The following is a 16,234-nucleotide window of genomic DNA, read 5'->3' as shown; positions in this document are numbered from 1 at the left end:
ATTGAACACACTATACTCTGCCCCTTCCTTCCCTCCCCAAGGCATTTTGATTTAGTTTTCTTCTCCGCACCTCCCCAAGATTTTGAGACAAATAGGAAAATTGTTTTTGAGCAAGTCTCGTCATTTGCTGTTCTGCCTGTTTTTAGGGATGAGTTAAAATGGCCAATTTGCACAGCCTGCGAGCCTGAATGTTTGTAGAAAGGTAGAAGGTAGTCTCTTAATTTCCTGATCTGCCTAAGTAGGCCGTGATCCACCCACTCATCTGTTATGTTGGTCTGCATATTTTTCAAATAGCCCCCAATCATGTCATTGTTTCTTTGGAACTTTTTGGTGGAACTTATGAAATACAAAACCTTTGCATTCTTATTAAGAGATTGTAATTAAATAATACTCCATAGTTGTGGGGAAAAAGATCATCTTCTGACAGTGTGCCTTGGAATTTTAGTAAGCCTTATGAGGATTTATTGAAAATAGTTTAAACACTGTACCCTTTTCTTGCTGTAGGATGTTGTACCTCAAGCCTTGCTGGATCAGTATTTATCAATGACTGATCCATCTCGCGCACAAACAGTTGATACCGAGATTGCCAAACACTGTGCCTACAGCCTGCCAGGTGTGGCACTTACGTTAGGCAGACAGAATTGGCACTGTTTGAAAGATACCTATGAGACACTGGCATCTGACATGCAGGTAAGCTCAAGAAGATCTGACAGTGAATGATCTGAACTTTTATGATATGACAATGAGTAATCTGAACTTCTGTGATGATTTCTCTTGTTTACTGGGTGTTCGATTGCTCTGCTTTTTATGTGGAGCTTTCCGTTGCTGGTAACAGTTACTCATACAATGAATGAAAGTGTAACTGTTGTCTCAGAGAAAGTTCTATGTGTGTGCTGCTCTGGTAGTAAGGAATTACTGGGGCAGTTTGAATGGGAGGTGGATCTCCGCTGGGAATGTGAGGAGAGATCTCTGATTTCCTCTGCTCGCTTCAGATCTTACAGCAGTGCTTGGGATTCTTATAGGTATGAGAATTTGGGCTGTGCTGCTGTGCATAAGCAGACACGTGCCCCTGCAGGCATGTCTGGAGCTCAGTGAGACAGCATCAAGCCAGGCCTTTTGGTGGCCTCTTGGTGCTGCATCCAGTTAGTCATAAGGGAATAACATCACCATCACCATGCAGCATTGCTGTTTTAAAAACAAATACTGGAAATAGCAGTGTTTTCCTTGTTGTCAGGTGGTAAGGAGATGGCTTTGTGCATTTTACTGGTGGTTTACAGTTGTTTTCCAGTCCTCCCTTGTTTCCTTTTTTGGAAATGCTCTTTTTATTTTTTTTAAACGTTCTCAGACTACTTCACCTCTCTTGAACTTGCTGCTTGCTATGTCAGAGCAGCAGTTCTCTGTGATATGTAGTGAGTAATTTTATACATGGCTATTGCTCATATTTTCCGAACTCTTTTGCAGCCATTAAAAACAACCAGCTAATAAATTTAAAACCTAAGTAAAACCAAATTACTGTGTTCAAAACTGTCCAGAATTTATTGCCAGTCTAATCTGAATTAAGATTGAATCACCAAACCAGGGCAAAAGAACAGTACCCATGCTAATTGGAAAGTGCTGGCTAAAGAATAGATGTTATTTTATTTTTTAAAAGACTTACTTGAAATAATTACTAGAGTAAAACAGTGCCCCCTCAATTTAGGGTGAGTAAAAGCTCTACTGGTCCTTGGAGTGCTGGACATTCAGTGTTGGTGAAAATTTACTTATTATGGAAGCCAAAATGTGCCAGCTGAAATATTGTGGGATATGTATCTTGTTCTGTTTTATAAACTAAACGAGTGAGAGAGTAGTAGTATGGAACTAATTTACCCAAAAGAATTTTAAAGCAGAGTAATGTGTGGAAGAGTACTGATGTCAGGAACACTATTTTCCTTCCCAACACCTGGAAAACTAAAATATTTTCATTACCTGATACTCAGGTGCAAGAAATGATACCTTATCATTTGTCCTCTCTTTCCTTTTCCTTTTTTCTTTTTTTTTCTTTTTTTTTTCCTTTAAATTTCCAATTTCGTTTTCAATTGTTACATGAGACACTGGTGAATGTAAGTACTGTAAGTACTGTAGCTCGCTGGGCCTCCAGCTTGGATACTGACCTTCAAGTTAAAATAGAGCACTCCACATGATACATCAATAAAATTTATTTAATTATTTATTTTACAGTGGAAGGTTCGGCGGACGCTAGCGTTTTCTATACATGAACTTGCCGTCATCCTTGGAGACCAGCTTACAGCTGGAGATTTAGTTCCTGTCTTCAATGGCTTTTTAAAAGATCTAGATGAAGTCAGGATAGGTGTGCTTAAACACTTGCATGACTTTCTGAAGGTATGTCTGTGTTCAGCTCTGGTCAAGTGAAATTATGTATTTTGCTTCGTTTCTTTGTATGCATTTGCTTTTTAACATAACACTGGTATAACTCTTTGTAGGAATCCATACAAATCTGGATAGAATCTAGATGTCGGTTGAATACTGGAGTATATTTTGTAGGACATCTGTGTTGCTCATACTTTCTTTTCTCTGAAGAGCCTGGTTTGTGCATGCTTATTCAATATATAGGTGCCAGTGGATGGTATTAAGATTTTTTGATGGCTCTAACCTCTTTGCACAACTTCTCAAATTTCTTTAGGAGTTTTTCTGTAACTGACTCATTTTTGGAGCTGAAAGACACAAATCATAAAATCTTTAAAAATCAATACTATCTTTAGTGCTTACCCTTCTTGTTTCCTAGAGTAAAAGCAGAAACTAGATCAGATTTTGCTTTCAATAGTGCCCCATGTGATTCTATAGACTTAAGCATGATAGGGTTTAGCCCAGAAAAGCAACACTGTTGCTCGAGATTTATTTTTTTTAATAAAAGCAAGTGTTTAATTACTTGTATTCTAAAGCTATTGTTCTGTCTGCTGATTGTAGCCTACATTTCTTTATGTAAGTTTATATTTACTGTTACAGCTTCTTCATCTTGACAAAAGACGAGAGTATCTTTATCAGCTCCAGGAATTCCTAGTGACTGATAACAGCAGGAACTGGCGTTTCCGTGCAGAGCTGGCTGAGTATGTAGTTTTCTGGGTTCTTGTTTTTATTGTTGTGGATATTTAAAAATGTTAAAGTAAATGTCTTACAGTGACATTCTTAATTTTGTTTTTAATTAGTGGATAGTCCTTATCCTCCTCCACTTGTTCCCCTTGCTTAAAAATTCCCAGTAGTTGTATATCATTTACAAGTGCTCAGGTGGAACTTGACTGTCTTTTCCATCACCATATGTTGAAAACATTACCCTTCCATGAAAAAGAAGCTGCCAAAAGAGAAGACCACATCTGCTTGCTCCTGAAATCAATAGAAGTGTTCTAGCCATTTGACTTCAAGTTGCTGTGTCTGATGAGTACGCTGAATTCATGAGCATGAAATGGAGGAGATCAAGTTCTTGATGGGAGTAAAGAAAGCAAGTAGCAGAGTAGTGACCTTGAACTTCATGTGTGCAGACTTTGTTTTTTTCATAGAATCATTTAGGTTGGAAAAGACCTTTAAGATTATCAAGTCCAACCATTAACCCAACACTGCTAAGTCCACTGCCTCACCATGCCCCTAAGCACCTCATCCACACATCTTTTAAACACCTCCAGGGATGGTGACTCCACCATGTCCCTGGGCAGCCTGTTCCAATGTCTGACAACCCTTTCAGTGAAGAAATTTTTCCTAATATCCAGCCTGAACCTCCCCTGGTGCAACTTGAGGCCATTTCCTATTGTCCTGTCACTCATCACTTGGGAGAAGAGACCAACACCCACCTCTCTGCAACCCCCTTTCAGGTAATTGTAGAGAGCGATGAGGTCTCCCCTCAGCCTCCTCTTCTCCAGGCTGAACAACCCCAGTTCCCTCAGCCGCTCCTCATCAGGCTTGTGCTCCAGACCCCTCACCAGCTTCGTCGCCCTTCTCTGGACACGCTCCAGCACCTCAATGTCCTTTTTGTAGTGAGGGGCCCAGAACTGAACACAGGATTCAAGGTGCGGCCTCACCAGAGCCGAGTACAGGGGCACAATCACCTCCCTACTCCTGCTGGCCACACTATTTCTGATACAGGCCAGGATGCCATTGGCCTTCTTGGCCACCTGGGCACACTGCTGGCTCATATTCAGCCGGCTGTCGACCAGCACCCCCAGGTCCTTTTCTGCGGGGCAGCTTTCCAGCCACTCTTCCCCAAGCCTGTAGTGTTGCATGGGGTTGTTGTGACCCAAGTGCAGGACCCGGCACTTGGCCTTGTTGAACCTCATACAACTGGCCTCGGCCCGTTGATCCAGCCTGTCCAGATCCCTTTGCAGAGCCTTCCGACCCTGGAGCAGATCAACACTCCCACCCAACTTGGTGTCATCTGCAAACTTACTGAGGTGCACTAAATGGGACATGGTTTAATGGGCATGATGGTGTTCGTTGATGGTTGGACTTGATGATCTTGCAGGTCTTTTCTAACTGTAGTGGTTCTGTGATCCCCCTGTCCAGATGATTGATAAAGACACTAAACAAAACTGGCCCCAGTACTGAGCCCTGGGGAACATCTTGTGACCGGCTGCCAACTGGATTTAACTCCATTCACCACAACCCTTTGGGCCTGGCCATCCAGCCAGTTTTTTACCCAGTGAAGAGTGTGCCCGTCCAAGCCATAAGCAGCCAGTTTCTCCAGGAGAATGCTGTGGAAAACAGTGTCAAAGGCTTTACTAAAGTCTAGGTACACTATACCCACAGCCTTTCCTTCATCCCACTAAGCAGGTCACCTTGTCATAGAAGGAGATCAGGTTAGTCAGGCAGGACCTGCCTTTCATAAACCCATGCTGACTGGGCCTGATCCCCTGGTTGTTCTGTACATGCCGCGTGATGGCATTCAAGAACTTTTCATGGAACTGGTAGGTGGGAGGCAGCTCTGAAGGGTCAAGTTGCTCAGGAAAGTCAGCAGATTTTTAAGGACAGCATCCTTCAAGCGAAAGGATAGTTCATCTTGATACTCAGAAAAACAAGATGTGTCAAGAGCCTGGTTTGGCTAAGAAGGGAACTCATGACTGAGTTTGAATGCAAAAAGCGATTATACAGGAGATGAAAGCAGCGACAGGCTGCACAGAAGGAATTTAGAAACATGGCCCAGGCATGTAGGGTTATATTAGGAAAGTCAAAGCTCAGCTTGAGAGAGAGTTGCAATGGGTGTCAAGTACTGTTATGTTAGCAAAAAAAAGAATAAATGGGAAATATGGGACCGTTGCTGGATGGGATGGATGATTTAGTGATGGTGGGCACAAAGAAGGCTGAGGTACTGACAAGGTACTCACAAACAAGATTTCCCAGGCCTCTGTACTTAGAGTAGATTTCAGCAGTGGTTGAGGATCAACTGAGGGATTACTTGAGAACTCAACCCCTGTATATCTATCAGACCAGACAGGCTGCAACTGAGGGTGCTGACAGAGCTGGCCCACGCCGTAGTGAGGCCATTAACCATCGCCTTTGAAAGGCTGTGAAGATGAAGGCAGGTCACCAGGTACTAGAGAAAGGCAGATGATGTGCTTTCAGCCTTTTAGAAGGTTCGTACTATCAGGGGAGTTAAAATTTTGTCAGCCTCACATCAGACCCTGGGAATCATGGAGCAGGTTCTCTTGCAAACCATTTCTGGGTATGTGAAGGAGGACTCCATGAAAACAGTCAGCATGAATTTTCAAAAGTAAATCACACTTGAATAACCTGCCTTCTGTGACTGGATGACTGAATCTGTGGATGAGGAGAGGGTGGTGAATGTTATTTACCTCTGCTTTAGCAAGGCTTTTAATGCCATGTCTCACAATATTCTTGTAGGCGGGTAAGGACATAATGATCTGGATGGGTGGGTGCTAGATGAGCAGAAGCCATTGGATGGTTGGGTTCAGGAGGTTGTGGGTATTAGGTTGTATTCTACCTGGAGTATAGCTATAGGTGCTGCAGGAGTGCATTCTGGGACCTTTCCTCTTTAATATCTTTACCAGTGACCTGGAGGGGGTGACAGAGTGCACTCTCATCAGGGTTGTTGGTGACACCAGAATGGGATGACCAGTCAATGTGCTTGAAGGGGGAGGGCTGCCATCCAGAGGAGCCTAGACAGGCTGGAGGAAGGGGCTGACAGGAACCTTATGAAATTCAACAAGGGACAGAGGCCAGGTCCTGTGCATGGGAAGGAAGAGCCTATGACAGTGAGACAGACTGAGGGCTGGCTGCCCTGGGAAGCAGCTCTGCTGAAAAGGCCCAGGGTATCATGGAGGATAGTGAGCTGAACATGGGCCAGCAGTGTGTCCTGGCAGTATAATCCTGGGCTGTATCAACAGGAGCAAAGTCAGTATATCAAGGGAATAGATTAGCCCCCTCTAATCAGCACACATTCGATCTCATCTGGAGTGACGTATCTATACCAATACAGAAAAGATGCTGATAAACTGGAACAAATTGAGCAGAGGGCCACCAGGATGATCAAGGCTGCAGCACATGCCCTTTGATGAGAGACTGTGGGACCACAGCTTCTCTAGCGGGAACGATGAAATGAGCATATTATAATGACTAATTACAGTATATCTTTTGAATTAAATTTTAAGAGACCTAGTTTAACAACTGATCATGATGTCATGTTTTTGCTACATTTTAAGTGTTGTTTTGATTTAGTAAATACAAATCACTTAACTGTTATTGCTGGTATGGAGATGTTCAATCGGCTGCTTGTAACATGTCGTGCCACTTCTTTTGACATGCTTTCTACCATTCATGACACATACTTGTGTCTGCAGCCTGCTGAAATCTTAACTCATTACAAATTGAAGACTGCTGATAATTTCTCTAGTTGTCTGCTATACTCTGAAGTAGAAGATTTGATAAATCAGTGTACTTAAGTGACCAAGGATACTTATCAAACTAAGTCAGAATAGTTGCTTTATAGCCGCGCATGCGTTATATGTGCGAGATGTCTTTACCATGTATTCAAATGTACAGCCACACTGCGGTGTCATTTGCATTTGGATCACTGTGCTGTGCATGTACATTGTAGCTGGTATCAGGATCCCTGCCTTGTAAATGCAACGTTGGTTCCCTTGCCTCTCCCCTAGTTTTTCATTCTTGGAGCTCATGCAGCATTTTGCCATTATTGTGAATAAGTGGCAATTTAAAATTTGCAAGTGACCCATAGTCAAACTTTTGAGTAACTTTATTATGGCCATATTGCATATTTGGCAAGTGTTGTCATATAAATTATCATATTCACAATTAAAGCTACCTTTCTTCTTATTATAATGTACTCTGTTTGGTTCTTTTTCCATCTTGTAGGCAACTGATCTTGCTTCTAGATCTGTACAGTGCCAGAGACATTTATGACTACTTGCGACCTATTGCTTTCAGCCTCTGTGCAGACAAAGTGTCTTCTGTCCGTTGGATTTCTTACAAGCTGGTAAGGCAATCTAAGTAAATTCAGGATTTCAAATTTCTGAGGGTTGGTGGTCAGAAGTGACTTTTGTATTTTTGTTTTTCTTCTCACTTCCTCAAGGTTAGTGAAATGGTAAAAAAGCTGTATATGGCTTCAACATCAACCTTCGTGATAGACCTCATGAATGAACTTGTTGAAAAGTTCTGTAGATGCCGCAAATGGTCTGGTCGGCAAACTTTTGTTTTTATTTGCCAGGTAAAATGTTTTTTTGTTCATCGTTTTGGGGGGGTAGTGGTGTGGCGGTAAGAGTGAAGGGGGGATAAGCAGCTCGAACTCTTTAGCTGTCTGTTGACACTATTTTAATGAGTATTTGAGAACTTTCCAAGGGAATAGGTTTCATGGCTGCTTGCTTCAGTGTTGCTCCATAGATAAGCTTGAATCCATCTTTAGCTTAGCATATTAACATCAGGTTCACAGAATCACTATGGTTGGAAAAGACCTGTAAGATCATCAAGTCCAACCATCAACCAACACCACCATGCCCACTAAACCATGTCCCACAATGCCACATTCACACATTCCTTGAACACCTCCAGGGAGGGTGACTCCACCACTTCCCTGGGCAGCCTGTTCCAGTGTTTCACCACTCTCTCAGTAAAGACATTTTTCCTAATATCCAGCCTCAACCTCCCCTGGCGCAACTTGAGGCCATTTCCTCTTGTCCTGACGTTGTCAAATATGATGTTGAATATGAAACAAACTCATAGCAAAATAATCCCTGAGCTGGGAAGCTGCTTTGTTACTCAGCACGAAGTGAGATTTTTATAATATGCTGCAGCAGTCTGCCACTTTTTTGGGTTACCCTTTAGAAATCAAGTGCTAGGAGTTGCCTGTGCCTCCTTAGCCAGCTAGTGCAGCTTGGTCAAAAGTGATGTATTCTCAGCAAAATAAGCAGAAGAGTTGCAACTACCTAGGGTCCCAAGGAAGTGGTCAAATTTGGAGGCTGTAGCAGAGGTGCAGACTGGGAGCCAACCTGACTGCTGCCCAAGTGGGACAGTTTTTTTGAAGTATTTGGAGAAATGTGAGCTTTGAGCTTATTTAGAGAACCATGTTTGGCCACGATGGATGTTTATTGAGATGGACCATTCTTGTCTTAATATAGTACCTAGTTAAAACAAAGACTAAATCAATCTTAAAAAGGATTGGAAGGTCTTTCACTTTTCTTCCCTGTTTTCAAATGATACAGTGATTTAAAAAAAAACCAATAAATATAAGGAAGTTGCCAGACTTCATACAAAATAAAGTGGGCTTCTAACTGAGCCTGAATTTCCTCAACTCTAACTTGCTTCATTGCATACGACTTTGTGCTAGAAAATATTGTTCTGTATTTTAAAACTTTGTGGATACTACCTACTGTATTTGTGCTATGAAGGTAGTAAGATCTGTCAGCTCTGATTATGCTTTGGGATTTTATCCTCGCTGTGCTGAAATCTAATGAAATTGCTTCTGTCTTCTTGCCAGACTATCAGTGAAGATGACTGCCTGCCCATGGACCAGTTTGCTGTGTATCTGTTGCCACACTTACTACACTTGGCATCTGACAGGGTTCCAAATGTTCGAGTCCTGCTTGCAAAAACGTTAAAGCAAACTCTTTTAGAGAAAGGTTAGTGGTCAGAAAGAGTTGCAATGGGCTGACTACATATCTTTTTGTCCCTTCGCTTTCCTGTAGTCAGCTGGGAAAGAAGAAACAAAATCAGATGTGGGTTGCTCTTGCTTTTATAGTCTCCTTGGTGTGGAATGTTGCCTTGGCTGAGATAAAACCATGGACCTTGTTGTGGTATCAGAGCCACTGTTGTGTAACACTGGGGAAATAAGTTCTTGCTTATATGTCAGTATGTTCTTTTTGTACTATTTTCCCTGAACGAGCTAGTTTGTAGAGGTGTCATCAGGGCACAGAAAGCACAAATGAACAACTAGCAACTGTGAAGTTGTTGAGCAGTGCCTTTTATTTAGTTTAAAAAAATATTCTGTTGATGTTCTGTGTAATAAGGATAAAAAAGAAAAATCCTTCCATACAAATCCACGATCTGTTTTCTCACTGGGGGAGAAGAGATGTCTGCTGTTTCTTTTTTATATTTTATAGTAGCAGTGGGAAGAAAGTTTCTCTGGAGTCTCTTCAGGGAAATTAGACATGCAACTTTCAAATTGCAGACTTCACTTAGGAAAGCATCTCCAATGCATAGCAGATGCCAGAAGAGTCATCAGTGCTCAGATTCCAAAGCACTGTAAAGGAGACTAGCATTAGAAATATTATGCTCTTTTGTAATCCAGCAGAATGTCCACGCTTGAAATACTTCATCTAGTTCTGGTCACTTTCTTCCTTAAAACCATATACTGGCTTGAGGACTGCTGTTTCTAGTGTAGAAAGTGTGAAGAAAAATGTAAAATGTTCAAAACACTGGAGAATGCAAAGGATGCCAACACAGTGAGAACGAGGCTATTGCTAGCTGTCTTGTGCATGCTGGGGACTCAGAGTAAGCATATGTAGACAGTCAAGGTGGATCAGCTGATGTACAGTAATTTATCCTCTGTTAACTGCCAAGGCTGTCAGTGTTCTTCCTGTTACCATGTAGTATTGGTATTTTTGTTGTTGTCCTTGTTATTTTTGTGTTCCACTCCATTCTGCATTGCCACTATGTAAGCTTATAATACAGGTAGTCCCTGCCTCAAAGGTGTTAGGGATGGTGGACAGATTATGAAAAGCAGATGTAAAAAATAAGTTCAGAAGTTTTTAAACCTCAGATCTAAATTGCCCTTCCTGTGAGCTGTTTGTAGTTACGCTGCTTTTATGCAACTTGTGTAGTTCATGAAAACTGTCAGATGTTGGAACTTCTTCCATTCTTATTTCATGTTATCTTAGTTTTATTGTTTGATAATTATTTGGCAAGCCTGCCGGTGAAATCGAGTGGCATGGCCATGGGTTTGTGATACCTTCCCTCCATCACAAATATAAGCACACTCTTTCTGAGTCTCTTGCAGTTTTTTTTTCTTCCTCTTCGGTCATGGAGACTGTCACAGTTACATTTGTACTGAAGGACCATAGAAATCCTGTACACTAACAGCGCTGTTGGAGCAACTGTGCTCTGAAACGTGGAATTATTTTAGTTTTGTTTTTTGAGGCGAATTCAGAGGTCTATTCAGAAGTGTATTGTGTGCCTGCTCAGATATTCCAGTTTGACTATATGTGTACACTGTCTACTGAGATTTTGAACCTCATGATACTTCAACGCAAACCTCAGCGTACTATCTGCTGTCTTTTCCTCCTATAAATCTTGCGCATTTTCTCTTACAGAATATTTTGTAAATTCTGCCAACTCTCATCAAGAAGCTGTGGAGCAAACAATTATGGCGCTTCAAATGGATGATGACAGTGACGTCAAATATTTTGCAAGCATACACCCTGCCAGTACCAAAATTGCAGATGATGCCATGAGCACTGCTTCATCAACTTACTAAAAAGTTCTGAATGTTGCTATAATTAAAAAAAATTTAAACAAACTATCCTCAAATGCTTCTAGAATGGTTGATCTAGGACAACCTCTTTGGAAGGAGAGATTTCTTGCCAGACTTAACAGGTGGATGTTATCTAAACCCGATACCAGGGATTTTAAGTCAAGAAAAAGTAAACATACCTGTGTCAGCTTGACTTTAGAAAAACACAGCTCAGAGGATTATTTTTGCCACCGAAGCCTTAAATCTTCTGTCTTCCTGAACAAATGAAACTTGAATTGGCAGATCATTTTGATTGTAGAAAGGATGTGATTTCCAGAGACCTGCATTGTTTCTCCTGAGGAGTTAACTTAGCAAGTATTTTCTGTAGCAACTGATAGATGAAATGGCCAGAAAGGCAAATTTATACCGGGATGTAAGACCTCCAGTATTAGCGCTAAAAGTTTTTATCGTTCAAGGACTTGATTTGTGTGCAGCTGGGCACACCCTTAAGTGGGAATAGCTTTGATGTTTGTAAATGGGGAAAAGTAGAAATTTGGATTTCTCTTAAGGGCTCAGTGCTAACACTAAACTAGAATTTGATTTTAATCCTTAAATGCAGCATATTGCTGTACCCATTAGCAGAAAACTTTGCTGAGTACCTGTGTCCTAATTATTTTCATGCTGGTCATGACCTAAAGGAAATTTATTAGCACATGTACTTTAAGTCAGGTATTTTTAACTTGATCATGATCGGCTCTGAGGTGCAACTTTTTTTCTTCATATACTGTACATATCTGTGAGCCTCCTTGGAGTGCTGCAGTCTTTAATCATGTTGTTTAAAGCTGTTGTGATACAAGTTGTTCTCTACTTGTCCAAATAAAATTTATTAATAAGATTGAAAGAAATCTTGTGACCTTTTTAAGACATTAAAAGAATAAGTTTGAAATGAAATGGCCTTTTTTTTTTTTCTGGTTCTTTACACTTTGATGGCTATTGCAGGGGGAAGGGGTTTGCTTAATGATTGAACAATTTTGTATTTTGAAATGGAATATACTACAGCACAGATGTATTTTAGCTGTGTAATTGAGGTTTTTGCTAGATTCTCTTTCAAGCATCCCTGTTGTGCTTGGGAACCTGTCACTCCAGTGTGAAATGGCATCTTGGCTGAAGGTGAGTCTGAATATCCACCTCAGTCCAGATTTACAGGAAACTGTGAGCTCAAACTGCCCTTTATCTACTTTCAGTCTGTTGACTGCTTTCATTTCCTCTCATTTAAAATGACTGATACAGTATCTCCTTCTATGTCTTCCAGGGGCAAATTGCTTAAATCACCTTTCCTCAAGCCTGCTGAACCTGAAGTGTGTGAAGCTTATTTTCCCGAGCAGGTAGAAATGACTACGGCAGCTTATCTTTGATGTATTTTAGCAGATCATTTTCATTTATCAGTCAGGTGCCTGATACCCTGGCAGTTCAACCTCAAGCAGGTGTCTCTTTTTGTCCCCTGTTTCCTTGGGCAAACAGATTCTTCTGCAGTTTCTTCTCTAGTAAACAGGAAGTTGCTCTTTATTCCCCAAAGACCTGCTTTTCTATTCCCGAGTATGGCCGTGGAGGCGGGTTAAGATAGTAATCTCTGTCTTCCTTGGAACTTGGTGGGTTTGGGGCTTTTTGGGGGTTTGTTTGATTTTTATTATTTTTTTTAGGCTTGGTTTCGTTTGGGTTTGGGTTTTGGTTGGGGTTTTTAGATTTTTTCCTTTGCTTGTCTCTTTTTCTTCTTCCCAAAATTGGCTTAAAATTTGAAAAGGCAACTATATGCCCAGGTGAGAAGTTCCTGTAGTATAGGTAATATTCTAATCAGGTTTTCTGTTCCTCCTGTTCTCTGATAATTGTTCAGAAATCACAGGTAAATCCCTAGAGGCCTAGGCAGTGTGACATCACTGTGTTTGGGTGACAGCAGATTGTCAGAAAGCAGTGAGTGCTTCAGGCACTGGTTTCTGAGCTCTCCCTGCTGCCATACGGAGAACAACTAAAAGTAACTAGTCCTCTCTCAGGCCAGATGATTCCCACTTTAGAAATACGCGTTGAAGTCCAGTTGATTTCTGCATTTTGTTCAGGGTACATAAATCCCTTCATCTGCTTTTTGCTTCAGTGTAATGACAGTTGAATTGTTGTTAGGTCACATGTGCGATCTGAGGTGAATGGGATCAGCCCTTTGTTCAGAGCATGCTTCAGGTCATCTTCTAACTGTGAATAAAGTGCAGTGTTCACTGGAGGAGTATTGAGACTTAAAAGAAATCCTACTGTTCAGAGTCCAGCATGAACATGTCCCAACCTAATTCTGTTACTGTACTAAGGTACTGTTCCACTAGTCCAGTAGAATGAAGCACTGTATCTGATCCCTTTAGGTATCTCACAAGACGAATCTTACGGATACTTTATTTCTCTCTGTTCTGTATTTCTTCAATACTGGTGCGGGCCTGTGAATTTGAGGGGAGGGTTTGAGGCTTTTCCTAAGGAAGTCTGAGTGTTTTCAGTTGCAGAGTGCCTGAATTCCCCTGATGTCTAACAAATAAAGATCATCTTCAGGAAAGAGGAGAAATGGCTGTCTTTCTCTTTTTTTTTTCTTCACCCAGCATGTCTGCCTCTTTTCTGCTTCATTTGGTAATTCCCAATGCTTTATTCTCAGCATTGCTCAAGAGCATTTGATCTACAGCCTGAGGGCTGTGGTCCCTATTGCTTAACTCTGATAGGGAATTTTCTCATGCTGGCAGTGTTAGCAATGCCAGTAATTCAAGCTTCAACTTCTCCCTAAGGGTATGAGGTTTGGGGAAATGTGCATCTCAGTTCTGAGTGGTGAAAAAAGGAGCTGTTTTTTCTGTGGGGCAGTGTCTGGGAACGCTGCCAAAGATCCTGGTGAATTCCCTTGTGCATGTCTCCCTGAAGAAGGCTAAGAGCTTTGTATCTCAATTAATTTCTCTTTTGGTCAGGATTTCTTGAGCAGAAAGTGAGGTGGCTCCCAAATCGTCATCTGTTGATCCACGGTTTCCCAAAAGCAGTATCATAGTTCTACCCCCACCTTCTTGGTAGAACGCCAAATCAGTCCTTCCTTCACAAGCAATTTTTGTTGTTTTCCATTTAATCTCTTGGTTTACTCATCCTTGAGCTTCTTCATGGGAAATCCCTTTTTTCCTATGTCCTGGTTATAGCACTGTCTGCCTTTCTTCTGCTTTCTGTTTTTCACAGCAGGTTCTCTATCTTCAGTTGTTCCTCCTGAGAGACCCATGAGGATTTGGTAGGACTGCTTCCTCACTGCGCTTTCTTGCAGATTTCATGCCAATAAAACTGGCAAATATCTGGAACCCTCTAGAGGGCAGTTTGTTTTTAACCAAAACATGACTGAGGCTTGGAAATCAGATTTTGCTGTTTTGAATGTCCCAGATAGCTGTTGCACAAATTCTTGGCCCTGTGGACAAGATCCTGTGTTCTTTAGGACCACAGAACAGCAGGCTAATTGCAGCCCAACTGAAATAATGTTTGTGTGGGCTTGGCAACCTCAGCAAGAGAAGAGACAGCAGCTCTCCTGTGCAGGTGGAAGGTCTGGCTGTGATGGTTTTTGGGTTTGGTCGGTGTTAGTGCTTGCCCCCTTTTCTCTGCACTATCAGAGGCTGTGGCTTCAGAGATGGCCGATTTGAATTGGTAACGGACGGGCAGAGCAGGGAGAAAGGCAAAGTCTGTCCTGTGGCTCAGGCACACTCTTACGCTTTGATCTGTCTCCTTCCTGTTGGCAAGTTCTCCTTTTGTTCCCTTGTCCTTTGCTGTGGAAAGCACGTGCAATGCTCATGCTTTCTGACCTGATTTCAGCCTGGGGACCTCTCCATCTTGTTAGGATGGGAAGAGGAGTCGGAGACTGGCAGATGGGCAAAAGCTGGTTCTGTATTCCACTTGTTCTCTTGTGTCAGTTCTCCCCTCTCTGATACTGATGGGATGGGCTCGTCTAATCTGAGCTGGCATTCAGACAACATGGAAAGCACATTTAAAGTGATTAATCTTTTCTTTGTATGCAGAATTAGGATGTACTGATCGACTGCCTTAAAAATAGAAGACTATGACAGGAAGGCTCATTTAAAATGTGCACGATCTCCCTCCCCACCCCTGAGTGCTTTCAGACTTTTAGTTTTGCCTAACTTTTATTTTTCTGATTTAAGTAAAAAGTAAAAAAGAGCCCAAGGTAATGGGAATGCTTTAGGGTTCAGTTGCTGTTGAGGTTGGACTGCATGAGGCCGATTAAAATACACCGTGACTTAGCAGAGACAAGTAAACATATTTTTAAACATCTTAACAGCCCTCATGGTCTGCTTTACAGAAATACCGTGACCCATTTCTGCAGAGCTGTAGTGATGTTTCTGTATGGCAAATGTTTTAAAAGGATTACCTGCAGGTGGTTTTGAATCATGACTGTGAAAAATGAAGGTACTGAGCACGTGTCTCTGCATGTTCTTTCACAAGGCTACTGAGAGGAGAGATGCACTGTTTGAATATAAAAAGAAATTTCAGTTATTTTTTTAGTCAATCCAGGTTTCCTGTGGAAGAACCCGGATAAACTTGCTTTGAGTAAGGTGACAACAAAGGCTGAAATGGGGGCTGGGCCATTTCTCTTGTATTGGTCATTTATTTCACAGTTGTTTTTTCTGGTCTCTTGACTGAGGGGATTTGTGTTTTGGTGTGTTTTTCTTTCTTTTTTTTCGGTCACCTTCTGGATTTTTGTGCCTGACAATGTTGTTTCCTATAAGCAGTGCTGTCCGCAGGGGTGTCCTACCCCTGTCTACTTCGAGGCCCTGCACTGTGATAAAACAGGCAGTGGCTCACAGTAGCGGGGTGAGGTTCTGTGTAGGGGAGGCTGCAGGAAGAGGAGCTGTCCGGGACTCCCAGGCGGACCTCTTGCTTGCCAGCAAATGGCGTTCCTTGGTGCAGAGATCTTGGATGCAATATTCCCATCTGTGAAATGAAAATGCTTCGACTGCTGACTTCCCCAGTCATCTGCTGAGCTGTAGCTAAGCAAGGCTGTGCTGCCGGCTCCCTTCCCCCTCTGAAGGGGAGCTTTAGGCTGTGGGCAACAGGGGCGGTGCTGCGGTTCCTCTCCTGGACCTGGGACTCCAGCAGAGAAGAGGGATTTGGGAAGGGGAAGGCCCATGCTGAGAAGCTCCAGTTCGCAGTGGGTTGGTCTCTCTGCAGTGGCCTCTGTTGTGTTCCTGCTTTGGAGGATGGAGCAGCCCTGAC

The 16,234-nt window shown here is 42.2% G+C and overlaps 1 protein-coding gene across 1 annotated transcript in view; it reads left to right on the top strand.

The window, feature by feature from the left end:
- The window catches only part of PPP4R1 (protein phosphatase 4 regulatory subunit 1), a 57,527-nt gene extending 45,767 nt beyond the window's left edge, over window positions 1-11,760 (top strand). The window contains 7 exon segments of the mRNA XM_059836128.1: window positions 505-690; window positions 2,218-2,379; window positions 3,004-3,104; window positions 7,372-7,492; window positions 7,589-7,723; window positions 8,990-9,131; window positions 10,821-11,760. Of these exon segments, the coding sequence (XP_059692111.1) occupies window positions 505-690; window positions 2,218-2,379; window positions 3,004-3,104; window positions 7,372-7,492; window positions 7,589-7,723; window positions 8,990-9,131; window positions 10,821-10,984 (1,011 nt within the window). The 3' untranslated portion in view covers window positions 10,985-11,760.
- The last annotated feature ends 4,474 nt before the right edge of the window (window positions 11,761-16,234 follow it).

The sequence above is a fragment of the Gavia stellata genome, chromosome 3 (assembly GCF_030936135.1).
Source record: "Gavia stellata isolate bGavSte3 chromosome 3, bGavSte3.hap2, whole genome shotgun sequence".
Classification (NCBI taxonomy): Eukaryota; Metazoa; Chordata; class Aves; order Gaviiformes; family Gaviidae; genus Gavia; species Gavia stellata.
The sequence above is the reverse complement of the archived record's forward strand: the minus strand, read 5'-3'. Positions and strand labels throughout refer to the sequence as shown.